Consider the following 16113-nt stretch of genomic DNA (forward strand, 5'->3'; position numbering starts at 1 on the left):
GGAGCCAGGGAGGACTTCCTGCTAACCTTCCCCTCAGCCCCATAAATATCACCCAGCACTTAAGGCCAGCCTCCCCCCATCTTTGAACCCATTTCCTGAAGCCTCTGGAATGAGTCACACTCAGTAAGTGTTGGTATTGTGTACCCTCGATGTTTGCTCCAAGTAGTATCACCTCCTTGCGCTTTGGGCTGTTTCCAGACAAGGTCTGAAACAAGAGCCCCAGCAGCCTGGGCAAACACCTTCCCCGCTGTGCCTCCTGTTTCTCAAACCCTCTTGGACATGAAGCCTTTAGGGTCTTTCACCAACCCAGTTCCCTCTCCTTTAGGCGGGAACCACGAGGCCACAGCCACCTGCCTGACCAACAAGGAGGCCTGCTTTGACCCGGTGCTCCAGGCCAGGGTTCGGGGCAAGAGAGAAGAGCCTCTCCTCCTTGATCCTCTCTGCTTCCCTCCTTACGTGGCCACAGAATTGGAGGAAATTGTAAACAGTGGGGACACGGCAACTTCCCAAACAACAACACTGCTATTGCTGATCCAAGGACGGGAGTGGGGAGGACAGAGGGGAAACACGCCGTGTGAGTCTCTCTTTGCCAGCCCTTAGCACTCTCTTTCCTGCCAGATACTAAGCTAGAAAATGTCACTCACATGTATTAGGAAATTCAAACAAGGAAAAAGACTTGGGGAAGAAATCATAGCACACTGGCGGGTAGGGAGGCGGGAGGGAGGACGGGAGGGGCTGAGAACTGCTGCCAAGTTATCAGTCGCCCTCCCACGTTCCTAAGAATATGCTTCACTCCTTCTCTTTGGCCACCTTTACCTTCCAGATTCCCATAAATCACATGGTCCAGTTACCTAATGAGACCAGCGTCACTTGGCCGTTCTCACCCTCTAGTGGGAACACTGGCCTGGGAGTAAGGCTCAGACCCCCAAGCCACGTACCACGCACAGCCTGAGCCACTCCAAGAACTCGGGACCCTCTCACTGGGAACCTTCCACACACTCTTCAAGCAACGCACAGCAGCACCAACAGTTGAAATGAAAGTTCTAATCTCTTCCCTCCTTCTGTTGCTGCCACTAATGCTGGTGTCCACGGTCTGCAGCAGCTCAAATACAGGTAAAAAAAATTTTCTTTTTTTCTATGAAAGATAAAGAGGGGGGAGAAACATGGCAAAACAGAAAAGAACGTGACCACACATGCAGTAAAATGTGGCCCCTTTAGGTTACAGGGATTAGGGGCAAGTTAGCCTGTCTCAGTGCCTGTTTCTTCACTTACATAAAGGAAAGAACTGTACAGAAATCCAAAGAGTGTTGTGAGAGTTAAAGAAGCCTGTGTGTATGGAAGTGTCTGCAACTGTAGCTGGCGGGGGAGAAAAAATAATGGCCCAACGAAGATTTGCTGCCTCACCTGCCCCCCCAGTCCCTGTTCTAGAGGTAATGAATGTCCCCAGGGCCAGGCTTGGAGGCAGTGGTGGGAGGGTGTTGAAGGCAACTGTACAACCACAGACAGTAAGTCATCCTCGACTGTATTCTTTACGGTGCACCAGATGTGCCCCAACAATTTTTAATGCTGTTTCACGGTACGGTGATAAACTAGAAAAATCACACCACCAGGTAGTACCCGTGTTTGAAACTGTAGGCACACCAAGCCCTGTTTGGACAGCTCACCTTTGGGAAGCAGACCCTGGGTTAGGGGCTCCGAATGGGCTCCACTTTTCACTACAGCTGAAGTGGCCTAGCCCTTAGCAGAACAGCTGTGCGGAAGAGACCTCATCCCGACCTATGTCTGCTCTCGAGGGGAACATCTCCCCAAGGGCTACTTTGAGGTGAAATAGCTTTGTTATATACTGAGCATCAACTCTGTCCTAAAATCAGGAGTTCTCCCTACTCCACCCCAATTTCCAACGTTCCCTCCCTTACAGAGAGAGCTCTCTGGAAGCTGCTGGGCCCCCCAGCCCTGGGGCCTAGACCACCATTCTGGAAGGGAAGGCTTTTCCACCACTAGGACAGACACCAAGGCTAGAGTCCTCAGCCTGGATTCCAAGCTGCAGCCACAGCTGCCTTTCCAGTCCAGCCCTCCTCGCACTAAGTGCTCTGTGCTCCACTCAGCTAGGCCTCGGGCTGCTCCCGAGCTGCTCCTGTGCTTTCCCACCAGCTCAGCTTCGCTCACAAAACCCACCCCAAGCCCCCTCCTCCCACAGCCTCCCTTGATTCGTCCCAGGACCACATGTGAGCCCTCCCGCCTGTGAACAAGCTTAACCCTAACTCGACTCTCTGCCCTTTTCATGTTCTACCTTAAGTTGAGGTGTTGGTGTGCCTCTCCCACCTCCACCCCTGCCCTTCTACACTGTAACCTCCCCTCTGGCACAATCTGGTGTATTGTTTCCACATTCCTCACACTATCCCGCACGGTGCTCAGTAAATATTCGCAAAGTGAAAGAATAAATCCTCAGGTTTCTGAACTCAAAATGTTGCCCTTAGGAGACTCGACACCCGCGTTTCATAGCAGGCCCACTGACATTAGGGCTGGATAATTCCTTGTTGTGAGGGGGGGGGGGGCTGTTCTGTGCTTTGTAACCTGTTTAACAACATCCACGTGGCCTCCACCTGCTAGAAGCCAAGAGCAGCCTCTCCCCTACCACCCTGCCCCGCCCAGTTAGTACAGCCAAAAATATCTCCAGACATTGCCAAATGTCCCCTGGAGGGGGAACCACTGCCCAGTGGGGCCACTGCTCTCTACCAGTAATTCTCAAACATGGCGACACGTTTAGACTCACCTGGACCTTGAGACTCAGACTTGCATTGAGGGGAACCGCGATCCAAATCCTGGCTCCATCACTTACTTTGAAACCCTGGACAAGATGCTTAACATTTTTCAGCCTCAGTTTTATCTTCTTAAAATGAATAAAATACCACTTAGCGTGTGCAACTGTTGTGAAGAGTAAACTATGGATAATGTGAACCTAATAAGGGTTCAGTAAATGGACTGAGTAAAATTTCTAAAGTACCTACTAAGGCACAGGAGCAACGAACTGGGGAAAGCTCACTGAGCTGCCAGGTGGCGCGATTACAAACCAGAGGGGACCGGTGGTGGCTGGGCTCAATTTTTGTTTCCCAGGCAAGGGGAGTTTGCAATGATGGACCAAGTCTGGCAAGAAGAAATAAAACACTACACAACCCTCCCGCCCAAAAATTCTCCAAATAAAATCTGATCTTGCTTTATCTCTTCAAATAACCACATACATGTTTAATATGCTTTTCACAGGGAAGAGGAAAAAAAAAGAGAACCGATGACAATGTTAAGAAATAAATTACTTACAATAATAGAATACTCATTCCTTGTAAGATTACTTATTAATTATAAAATTATTTATAATAAATAGCTCCCATGTGTTAAACAATCCTATGTGGCAGGCTTCTCCTAAACACTTTATACATACTACTTCATTGTGTCCTCACAGAAATGTAGTGTACTTTTTTATTTTTAACTTTTCATTTTTCAGACTTAAAAATGTTGTGAAAAGAATCAGAGTTCCAATAGATCCAAAAACCCCCACACAGTTTTTTTCATAGCCATAATATGATTATCAAAACCAGAAAATTAGCAATGATACAATACTATGAACTAATGTACGAATTTTCAGAATTTGCTAATCATCCATTGACGTCCTTTTCCTGGTCAGAATCCAATCCAGGATCCTACACTGAAGAAAGGCGTCATCTCTCCTGGTCTCCTCCGATCTAGGCACTTTCTCAGCTTTCCTCGTCTTTCAGGACCCTGACATTTTTAAGAGTACTGTCATTTATTTTGTAGAATGTGCCTCAATTTGGGCTTATCTGATGTTTCCTCATGACTAAATTCAGATTATGCATTTCTGGCACTAATACCACAGAAGCGATACTTGCCTTCTCAGTGCAGCACATCAGAAGGCCCACGATAACAGTATCTCTCATGATGGGTGATGTTACGTTTGAACACTGCTTAAGGTGGTGTCCATAAAGGTACTATTTTCTCATTGTAGTTAATAAGTATCCTGTGGAGAGATACTTTGAGACTATGCAAATAGCCTGTTTCTTCTCATCATATTTTTGCCCGTTAATTTTTAAAATCCATTGATGATTCTTGCCTACAACAGGTATTATAGAGTCTTAGCAAAGCAGTGATTTTCTATTTCCATCATTCCTTCTACATTTATTAATTAAGTTTCTACTATAAGAAAGAGCTGTTCCTTCTTTCCCATTTATTTAGGTATTCCATTATTTATTTTTATAAGTAAAGACTTGGGGATATTTGTGGATTATAATCTATTACTATCCTTATTCACCACGTCGCTCATATTGTCCCAAAGCTGGCCACTGAGCTCCAGGTGGCTTTGGTGTCTTTTTTTTTTTTTTTTTTTTGCGGTACGCGGGCCTCTCTCCGCTGCGGCCTCTCCCGTTGCGGAGCACAGGCTCCGGACGCGCAGGCCCAGTGGCCATGGCTCACGGGCCCAGCCGCTCCGCGGCATGTGGGATCTTCCCGGACCGAGTCACGAACCCGCGTCCCCTGCATCGGCAGGCGGACTCCCAACCACTGCGCCACCAGAGAAGCCCTTTGGTGTCTTTTTGACGTGTCATTTCTTTAGCAGTTCCTGACTTTCTCACACCACGAGATGTTCCAGCCTCATCTTGTACTTCCCTTCTGCAGCCCTGGCGTCATCCATTTGTCCACGGAGCCCTGGTTCCTTTCATGAGGGAATGATATTCACAAACCTTGGGCACTAGGTATTGCCCATGGCTACTAGGGCTAGTGCGTCTAGGCCCTCTGGTGGACAGATGTGTGCATACACACACCAATGTACTTTTTTTAGCCCCGTTTTATTGGATTGGGCAAAAAGTTCATGCGGGTAAGATGTTACCAAAAACCCGAACAAACATTTTGGCCAACCCAATACAAATTATGTAAATGAGGCATAGAAAAGGTAAGCAGCTTGTCCAAAATCACAATGCTAGTAAGTAGCGGAAATGAGAAGTCAAAATAATAATAGAGCTACTGCAAAACCTAACAAGTGGAAGTAACTTCTTTACACATACAAGTCAGCAAAAAGCAGTAAGCCTAATACTCCAGCATAGACATTCCCTTTGGGAAATAACTAGAAGTCTGCAATAATAACCACAATAACACCCATCGTGTACTGAGCACCTACTTGGGCCCCAGGCCCCAGTAACTCCTTTATTCCTAACAACACTGCAAGGTGGATACTAATATCCACTCTTTACAAACCAGAGAACCAAAGATCGTAGAAGCTAAGTGACTTCTCCCAGGCTACAGAGTTAACTGACAGAGCAAGCAGTTGACCCCAGGTCTGCCTAGATATAAAGTCCATGCTACTCTACTGTATTAATACTATCCAAAGCTGATTTTACGTAGAACAGAAATAAGCTTTTACCTTAATAGTTATATGTTTATTTTAATGCATGTTAGGAGAACAATCTAAGCATGTATCAAACCCATAATCTCACAGATAACATTGCATAGGATGAAGCTCTTATGTAAATTAAATTTATTTAGACAAAAGTATCAAGTAAATAGTAGAAAAGGTGGTATAAGTTATAGCAAAAATCATTAAGGTGGTCCAAAAATGTCTGACTGACACTTGGAGGACATAATATTATAGTAACACCTTCGTTTTCAGTTACATCATGAAGTTAGGGTCATGTAGGGCTGCAGAAAGAACAGCAGACTACGAGCCTTGGACCAAGGTTTTAGCTCCAGGTGTGTCACCATTACCTTTGTGAACTTGGGCATTTCATTTGCTCTCTCTAGGCCTCAGTTTTCTCACCTGAAAATAAGAGATGGTGATTTAGTTAATTAGTACAATGCTTTAAAAACAACTTGGTAATGATATCAAGAAACATAAAACTGTTCATAACTTTTGACCCAGTAATTCCATTTTGGGAAATCTTGCCCAAGGCAGCAATCCAACATTTGGAAAACAGTTACAAGCACAAAGAAATTTATCAATCTCCAAAAATAAAACAATCTAAATATTCAGCAATGAGAGAAGAGTTAAATAATCGGAAACACATATACTTGAGAGTGTTAGTCAGTCATTCAAAATGTCTGTTATAAATGTTGTAGGAAAACAAAGGAACAAGCTTATAAAGTGAACAAAAAGAAATTGGCTCACATACTATGGTTATCACCTCATTTAAAAATTATATGCAGGGACTTCCCTGGTGGCGCAGTGGTTATGAATCCACCTGCCGGTGCAGGGGACACAGGTTCAAGACCTAGTCCAGGAAGATCCCACATGCCGCGGAGCAACTAAGCCCGTGTGCCACAACTACTGAGCTTGCGTGCCACAACTACTGAAGCCTGCGCACCTAGAGCCCATGATCCACAACAAGAGAAGCCACTGCAATGAGAAGCCCACACACCACGACGAAGAGTAGCCCCCGCTCGCCGCAACTAGAGAAAGCCTGCGGGCAGCAACAAAGACCCAACGCAGCCAAAAATAAATAAATTAAATTAATTAATTTAAAAAAATTATATGCAGTTAACACACCAAAATTCCAACAGCTGATAAGGGTAAAGATTTCTTCATTTTTACTTTACAAATTTTCTCTAATATAGTTATATTGCATTAAAAACGAAAAAGAAAAACTTCTCAGTGAAGGGGTTCCACTAATGATCTCCAAGTTTCCTTCTGGCTCTAATATTCTGTGGTTTTTCTCTGGAACCAGAAGTAGAGATCAGGTGACAGTGATATAGTAGAAAAGTTTAGACAGCTGGGGTTATGCCCGTTGAAATTACTTTAACGCCACTCCAAATAGCACACGAAAACACTTGGAAACCAGCACTTGGAGAAATGATGCAACACCCTTCATCTGTGTGGCAGGAAGGGCAGAAAGAGTTTGGGAAATAGGAGAGCGGGATTGAACCGGATGCTAGTCTAAGGGCCCTCTCTGGACAACTTGTTCATCCGCTTATCAAACAAACATTTACCACGTGTCTACCATGTGTCAGGAGCCATGTAGCTGAATGACCACTGAGCCATTGGTTCAGAGTCTAGTGAGGAAGAAAAATTTTTAGTTTGCTAGGACCGCCATAACAAAATACCACGGACTGGGAGGCTTAAACAACAGCAACTTATTTTCTCACAATTCTGGTGGCTGGAAGTCAAAGATCAATGTGTCAGCAACTTTGGTTTCTTCTGAGGGCTCTCTCCTCGCCTTACAGATGGCCGTCTCCTTGCTATTTCCTCACCTGGTCATTCCTCTGTGCATGTACATGCCTGGTGTCTCTTTGTGCGCCCAAATCTCTTCTCCTTATAAGGACTCCAGTCAGACTGGATTAGAGCCCAACCAACAGGGCCTCATTTTAACTTAATCATCTCTACAAAGGCCCTATCCTCAAATACAGTCATTCTGAGTTATTAAGGGTTAGGACTTCAATGAATTTTAGGGGGACACAATTCAGTCCACAACACATTTCAAACAACAAACTATAACTGTGCAAGGATAGAGCTGTATTGAAATGTGACGGGGAACCATGGGAAACCGTAATTAATTCTGGCAGGAGATATGAGCAACTCCTGTACAGAGGAAGCATCATCTGGACCCAGTTCTAGTCCCAGAATCTCTATAAAACATCATACTTGATTGTCATAAAAATATTTTAGGTATCACAAAATGGGAATAAGATAGCATCAGGTGGTAAGACAGACTTGAATAGAGGCCAAAACAGAATGGATTTGTTGCAGAGGAACAAAGGTAAATACCATCCTCTTATAGTTGAACTGGGATTATGGATTCAAATACAACCGAACGTGGAGGTCTGGTGAAGCTCCTGACTGGTCTATGGAATAATCTACTCCTTGCTCTCATTCCTTAGGTCATGAGGATTTTAATATGTGTAGGGAGGGATCTTAATGGGGGGAGGTTGTAAGGTGTTGATTAACCCCTACCTATTGTCCTCTCTTCCATCCAGAAGCCATTCTTTCTCCACCTACCTCCAGCTCAGCTTTTCTCTAGGCCAGATTTTAAACCTCAATTCCTTACCCATTTAAAATACTCCTCTCTTGAAGCACCCTAGATCCCTGAGTAAAAAGGAAGAGCAATGGAGCTACGCTGACCTCGGTAGCACGATGATGCGGGACCAATTCTCTTGGTCCCTTCCCTTTCCAGTGACTGGAAGTGACCAGTTTTCTTCCTACAGGGATTGCCAGAGGCCATAGGGACCAACGCCAGGCTTCTGGGAGGTGGCTCCAGGACGGAGGCCAAGAATGTGAGTGCAAAGGTCAGTAATCCAGTATTGACAACAGCGATACGCCATCAGATCCCAGCTTGTTCCCCTGAATCCCTCTGGGACTGGAGCAGATGTTATCTGAGCTGACCTCACCCTCTCCCCTCTCCACAAGACCACCACATGCAGCACCAACACTTATTTTCTTCCTGAGTTTCATGTAAGAACCAGACTCCTCCAAGGTCCAGCGGGGAGCTGGCTGAATCTCTGGCTGCCCCCTCTCCCTTACCCTCTTTTCCCCAACAACCCAGGGCTGCCTTCCAAGTCTTTCCTGGACCCCATTCTCAACCTTATTTTACTCACAGGTAAGACTGAAATCAGAGAGGCAAGCTTGCTTGAGGTAAAGCAGCCACTAAAAAGCAGACACCTAGGTCTTATTCCTCATTTTTCAGTCTCCCTAATGATACCCTGATGCCTCCTCCAAACCTGCCACCAAATCCTTGCCCATACAGGTCAGGCAAACAACTTAGAGACCCTGGTGCTCATGTAACTGGATACCTTCACTGTGCTGGGTTGACCCTTTCCCACACCCACTGCAGTATGAAAACGAATCGAGAGGCAAGGAAGATGGCAAGTAAAGCCCTGCCTCAAACATATTAACCCTTCTAAGCAGCAACTCCCTTATTTCAGATTGGTTCCTGAGAGCCCATAAAAGAAAACTCATGGCAGTGCCCAGGCTGCCAAAGAAGCCGTGTCCCTGTGATCATTTCAAGGGCAGAGTGAAGAAAACCAGTAAGTTGCAAAAGAATGACCTTCCTTAAACCAGAGTCACTCTGTGGAATCAACTAGGGCTGAAGCAGGGGTTGTGAAGAGACAAGAGAAATGAAATGAAGACCAGGATAAGCACACTTCTCAGCCCTTTCTACTCAGTGTCAACTTGTGGGGAAATAGGAAGAGAAAGAAAAGCAAAATGCAATTCTCCTAATACTAGAGAGGCTTAACCAAATTCCTTAATGATAGAATGCCATTGCTTATCAAAGTGGAGGCAGATGGGGCTGTTGGGGACCGGTCATTGATCTCTGACAATGACACCGGTGTTGGTGTCAAACAAAATGTGATTCCTCCCTAGTCTAGGTATAAATAAATGTCATATAAAAAGAATATTGGCAAGAGGTAAACTGATTGATGTTATGATATTATCAAGAATGGGATGAATCTAGATCCTTATCACTGTTGACGGAGGTAAAATAATATTTGGTAGTACCTATCAAAAACTTAAATGTGTGGGGCTTCCCTGGTGGCGCAGTGGTTGAGAGTCCGCCTGCCGATGCAGGGGATACGGGTTCGTGCCCCTGTCCGGGAAGATCCCCCATGCCGCGGAGTGGCTGGGCCCGTGAGCCATGGCCGCTGGGCCTGCGCGTCCAGAGCCTGTGCTCTGCAATGGGAGAGGCCGCAACAGTGAGAGGCAAACTTAAATGTGTGTACCTTTTAACCAGTAATCTCACTTCAAGAAATCTCTAGTATAGAATATTAGCACGAATATTCAGATATATGTACAAGAATATTAATTATAGCAATATTGTAGTGACAAATGAACATATTAAATGCTCATTATTTTTTTTGTTTTGTTTTGTTTTTGTTTTTGCGGTACGCGGGCCTCTCACTGCTGCGGCCTCTCCCGTTGCGGAGCACAGGCTCCGGATGCGCAGGCTCAGCGGCCATGGCTCACTGGCCCAGCCGCTCCGCGGCATGTGGGATCCTCCCGGACCGGGGCACGAACCCGTGTCCCCTGCATCGGCAGGCGGACTCGCAACCACTGCGCCACCAGGGAAGCCCCTAAATGCTCATTATTAACAGACTTATAGTTTGTTCATTTTACAATGTATACAAATATCAAATTATGGTGTTGTACCCCTGAAACTAATATAATGTTAGATGTCAGTTATACCTCAATAAAAAATTCATCAAGAGCAAATTGGGCAGTTCTGCACTTGTCAAAAATAATTAGGTAGGTCATGTTGATTGGAAAGATGTCCACAATATATTAAGTGAATAAAAGGTGCAGAGACCCCCTAGTTCAAGCCCATCACAAAAATAAATTTCAGTGAATTAAAGGTCTAAATTTGAAAGACAAACTTACAAGGGAATATTGGAGGCTATATTCATGACCTTGGGGTAGGAAAGGATTTCTTAAACAAGTAACAAAAATTATAAGTCATAAAGGAAAAGATTAATAAATTTGACTTTATTGAAATTAAGAAATTTTGGTCATCAAAAGAAAATGACAAGAAGAAGAAGAGTAGGGGTATGTCTGCAAATATTAATATCGATAAAGGATTAATATTCAGACTGATAAGTAATTCCTATAGATCCATGAGAGGAAGGCAGGAAACACAACAAATAGGCAAAAGAGTTGAGTACACACTTCAGAGACAAGAAATCCAAATAGCTAATAAACATGTGAAATGGCACTCAACCTTACTAGTAACTGAGAAAATATGAGTTAAAACCGAACAGAGGGACTTCCCTGGTGGCGCAGTGATTAAGAATCTGCCTGCCAACACAGGGGACATGGGTTCGAGCCCTGGTCCGGGAAGATCCCACATGCCGCAAAGCAACTAAGCCCGTGCACTACAACTACTGAGCCTGCGCTCTAGAGCGCGTGCTCTACAAGAGAAGCCACCACAATGAGAAGCCCGCGCACTGCAACGAAGACCCAATGCAGCCAAAAATAAATAAACAAATTTATTTTTAAAAAAACAGATCACTCTACATCATAAGATTGGCAACAATTTTGAATTTTTGAATTTTATTTTATTTATATTTTTATACAGCAGGTTCTTATTAGTCATCCACTTTATACATATTAGTGTATATATGTCAATCCCAAGGATTGGCAACAATTTTAATGTCTGATAATTCCATGTATTGCCAGAGAGTAGAACAGAGAAACTATCATCTCCTGCTAAAGGGAGTGTAAATTGGTAAATCACTTTGAGAAAGTGCTGGTAGTTATCTACTAAAGTTTAATTTCTGTGACCAAGCAACTCCACTCTTAGCAATTCCATACTCAAAAGGAATGTTGCTTATGTACAGTGGAAGAAATGAACAAGGATTTCATAGCAGGATTGTTTATAACTATCCCAAACTGAAAATTGGTCAGTGAATAAATAAGTAGTAGTATATTTGAATATTATATATCTGTGAGAATGAACAATAATAAAGCAACATAATGTTGAGTAGAAGAGAAAAAAATAAGCGAGAATAGTTATAGCATGATTTGATATACATAAAGTTTAAAATAAGGCAAAATTAAACTAAATTATATAGGAATGTATAAGTAGGTGGTAAAGCCATAAAGAAAAGAAAATATTTTTTATTAATTGTTAAATTAATTTTTAATTAATTTAATTAAATTAATTAAATTTTAATTAATTTAAAATTAATTAAATTAAATTAAATTTTAAGTTAAGTTAAATTAAATTTTAAAGTTAAGTTAAATTAAATTTTAATTAATTTAATTTTTAATTTAATTTTATTATTTGTTAAAAAAATAATAAAAAAAAGATTTGTTAAAGAAACATAGAAAAAACAATATGTATAGGATAAGCTCATTTTGTTTTTTAAAGTGAACTATTATGTTTATATACAAAAATATATGGAAAACTATGTAGCAAACTAGTAACAACAGTTAGCTCTACAGAATGAGGAGTAGCAGCTGAGGTTGGGGCATCCTTTAACTTTTTACTGGATATACTTTTTCATTTTAATTTTTTCCATGGGATGAGTCTTACTTTTAACATTTTAAAAGCTCTCATAAAAAATAAATTCTAAAAATGTTTTTAACAGTAGTCTCTCCCTTTTCTTTTCACCCTAGGGCACCAAAGACACCACAAGAAGCCAACCAAACCCTCCAGAGCCTGCCAGCAATTTCTCAGACGATGTCAGCTGGCAAATTTTGCTCTGCCCTTATAGGAGCTCTGAGAGCCCACCGTCCCGATAAAACATTCTGTCAACAAGGCAGTGAGCGCACCTAGAAGATGCTCTTCTCCCACCTCAAGCTCCCCATCCCTGTCCCTACTCCCTAAATCATCCCAAAAAGCATGTTCCCCAAGATTATTGCCCCCTCTAGTGGCGTCTTTTCTTGTCAGTCTTTTCCTGGGGCCTCCCCTTACCCAGGCTTAAATTTACTTACCGGGAATCTCTGCTTGCCTAGCTGGTCCCAGTGGGTCTTAAATACAACCAAGCAAGTAGTAAACAAAAGTCAATAAATATATTTAAATGTAATAGGTCAAAATCATTTTCAAATGGGGTCTGGAAACTCACATTCAATCCAGACAACCCACTTTACCCTGTTCATTCCAAACTCAATCCAGATTATACACACACCTCTATCCAACACCACCTTCAATCTCACTCCAGTTTCCAACTTTTTATTCTTTTACTCATTCAACAAACCTTTCTGAGGTAAGAGCTAGGTGGGGCAAAGAAAGAAGTTAAAGTAATGAATCAGACATTGTCCTACTAAAGATAATATAGGTTTAAAAAAAAAGAAAACCTGGCACCATTTCCTAGCACATAAAATGCCTCTAGTATTTATGATTATCATCATCACCGTCATTAACGGTCATCTGACTGTAAGTTTCCAATCTACTACAGAAGACATGTGCAGAGGCATAGTTGAAGGCTAGAGAGATGGTGTGGAAGATTTCAAATGCCACTCGAAACAGCTTCAAGATGTAAAAATGAGATGTCTTTCTTATTTTTATTTTCCTTTTTTTTTTTTTTTTTTTTTTGCGGTACGCGGGCCTCTCACCGTTGTGGCCTCTCCCGTTGCGGAGCACAGGCTCCGGACATGCAGGCTCAGCGGCCATGGCTCGTGGGCCCAGCCGCTCCGTGGCATGTGGGATCTTCCCGGACCGGGGCACGAACCCGTGTCTCCTGCATTGGCAGGTGGACTCTCAACCACTGCGCCACCAGGGAAGCCCCAGTCTTTCTCATTTTTAAACATGGGAGTAAAATGATCAGAACTATAATAGAAGAAAATTAAAGTGGAAACCATTTGTATGAATGAATAAAGAGGAAACAATTACAACAGGGTAGCTCCTGCTTCCCTCTCTGACCCTTTCCTCAAACATCAGAAGGAGAGAACAGAAAAGGAACACTCCTCCAGAATCTGGCTTCTGTCATCCAGATGAAACAGAGGACTAAGTTGGGGTGCTGGCCTTATGAGAAGAAACATTTTAACTGAGTGGTGAGTGGGGCCTCCTCTGGTAGGAGAGTGCTGGGCTCTCAGCCTCCCGCTGCCCCCAATCCCTCCTCCCACAGCAGGAGGCACACAAGCGCTTCATTTGGCACAGGAGTGGAGAGGCAGCTGTGGTCAGCCCACGTGCCAACTGCCTTAGGAAGAGCAGGGATGCCAGGATGAAGGAGTGGAACCCAAAGGGAGGAGCCATCATGAGCAATCAGTGAGGGATCTGTGACAAAGGAGGCCTGTGAGGGCCGAGAAGGATGAAGCCTGGGAGATCAACATCTCCCTTCAGGGAAATAACAACAATGGAGCCAGGCTCTAAGTTAGTTTCTAGGCCTGACTGGGAACCTGAGCCACACCAGACACCTATCACCCAGTCAGAGTCTGGGCCAGAAAAGACACCCACAGCTCAGCCAGCATCTAAGGCTCAGCAGGGACCCGATACCCAACAGAAGCGCACTGCACAGCAAAGACCCCTTGCCCACCATGGAGCTGAATCCCAGCAGGAACCTCGAGCACAGCAAAAATCTGCTTTGCAGCAGGAATGTCTTGCCCCACAGGAGCCTGCACCACAGCAGTCACCTCCCATCCAAAGGGTGCCCTTCAGGAAACAGGAAGCTGCCTCACAGCACAGACCTGGGCCGGGAAAAGATCCTAGAACTCAACAGGAGCCGGAATTGAGAGAGGAACCTGTACCCCAGCCAGGACCCGGCCTGGTAGAGTCAACTGTAGCTCTACAAGAAGCTGGATCAACACCTCGGGCCCAGCCTAGACCCAGACCCACAAGAGGACCACCAGCCCAGACTCAACCTACATCCCAAGAGAGACGGCGACAGTCAGACCCCAAGCCCAGCACACAGCTCCAGCCCAGGGAGCCAAATCCCAACAAGGATCTTTGGGCCAGTGGAGATTTCTACCAAAACCAAACCAACCGTCATACAGAGACCCACTGCAGAGCAGAAGACATTTCCTGAACGGGTAGTAGATTCTGGTGCAGATTCGGATTTAGGGTTTACGTTAGAGACCAACTCGCCAGCCAAGAGGGGTGGAACAGTGGCCCAGGGAATGAAGCTGGTCTTCAAGGGGAAACCTGGTTATGAAGTGATGTCGGGATTTGGTGGGACGTCATTACCCAGTAAGAAAACCAGCAGCCAGAACCCCAAACACTACCGGAACCCAGGTAAGTTGAGCTTGGAGGAAGGGGGCCTCCCAGGGATGGTCATTCATTTGCTCAGGAAGAACTTAGGCCTGCCAGAATGTCAGGTGAGCTCAGGTGACCCCGCAACAGTCCTGCAGACACAGATCAACAGCCCCATTTGACGGAGGAGGAAGCTGAGCCCTAGAGAAGAGAGGGATCCTGCAGGAGGCTGGGCAGTTAGGGGCTGGCCAAGCCAGGACCCCCAGCGAGCCTCTGACTCCTTCCCCTGCTCCAGGCTGCCTCCCCGCGGGAATCTGGGGGAAATCAAACAGAAACTAAAAAGGCCCTGGGCGAGGGGCCCGTATTCCTCCCTTGGGCCCCCAACTCTGAGCACCGCTCTGGGGCGGGCACCAAGTGGGCCACCGCGGCACCCTGCTGAACGTGGACCCTTACCTTCGGCGAGTGTCCACGCAGGCCAGGCCGAAAACCGGGCAGGAGCGACCCTTGAGCTCTCTGGGTTGTCCAGTGGGCAGGAGGACACTTGTCCCCAGCGAGTCCCAGTCCCGCCGGGCCCATGGCCTCGTGGATTGTGATCTCAGGAAGGGGGCGCCTGGGAGAGGCGCTGGGGCTCCGCCCAAGTCCCAGGCAAGGTCGGCGCTGACGGGAGGGAGAGCTGGGGGAGCGGTGTGGGCGGGTCGTGGGCACAAGACTCCACTGGCGGCAGCATCCCTGCCCCTCCTCCGAAGCCGGCCATGGTGCCCCCGGGGAGCAGGCTCGGGCCCTGAGCTCCTTCTCTGCGCTCAGAAGCCCTGCCCTGCACAAGGTGGGGCGCAAGTTCTCTCCGGGGAACGTGGGGAGACTCGGTGAGATAGCCAGAGGGGGGGAAACAAGGCGGCCGCACTCCGGAAGCTGAGGGCGCTGTGAGGACGGTTAGTCCGAAGGCTGGTAATGGGGGTCTCAGCCCAGAGGCCTGTGTCCCCCGGAAGGGCTGGGCCACCTCTCTCAGGACTGAGGAGAAGAGGGTCATCCGGGTCTCTCAGTGCCACGGCTGCTCGTGTGCTTTGGGAGGGCGGGGAGGAGGGGCGGGATGGTGCTTCTGGTGCTAAACAGCGGCCTCCCTGGGCCTCCCGAACCCAGTCTCAAGGGACGCCTTCACCACAGCGCCGCCACAGCCAAAGCCGCCTCTCCGGGACCCTCACAAAGACAGCTGAGTGTGTGCGCACGCGCGAGCCTCGAGCCTCCTCCGTTTCCCGCCTTTTCCGAGGCTGGCGCCACGCCCTCTCTCCCTCCAGCGAGGCGATGCGCAGCTCGGGACCAATGCGCAGTCATTGATCACTCTTAGGTCCACCATCCACTCACTTCCATTCTCGCCAGAAAGGAGAGGGCAGAGAAAAGAACCCTGAGAAAGAGAATAGGAGAACTAGAGGACAGAAGGCGGAGGAAAGGGCGGGGCTTCCCCCTCCAATGGCTCACAGACAGAGCTTTGCCTCAGGCACTGTCG

At 46.0% G+C, this 16113-nt stretch overlaps 1 protein-coding gene across 1 annotated transcript in view; it reads left to right on the forward strand.

Annotated features, from left to right (window-relative positions):
- CXCL17 (C-X-C motif chemokine ligand 17) overlaps positions 1-12510 on the forward strand; it is a 95469-nt gene extending 82959 nt beyond the window's left edge. The window contains exons 9-12 of the mRNA XM_067719886.1: positions 824-1113; positions 8197-8277; positions 8914-9015; positions 12101-12510. Of these exons, the coding sequence (XP_067575987.1) occupies positions 1035-1113; positions 8197-8277; positions 8914-9015; positions 12101-12198 (360 nt within the window). The 5' untranslated portion in view covers positions 824-1034 and the 3' untranslated portion in view covers positions 12199-12510. The remainder of the gene's footprint in view (positions 1-823; positions 1114-8196; positions 8278-8913; positions 9016-12100) is intronic.
- Positions 12511-16113: the final 3603 nt, after the last annotated feature.

Source organism: Pseudorca crassidens, chromosome 20, assembly GCF_039906515.1.
Source record: "Pseudorca crassidens isolate mPseCra1 chromosome 20, mPseCra1.hap1, whole genome shotgun sequence".
NCBI classification, from domain to species: domain Eukaryota; kingdom Metazoa; phylum Chordata; class Mammalia; order Artiodactyla; family Delphinidae; genus Pseudorca; species Pseudorca crassidens.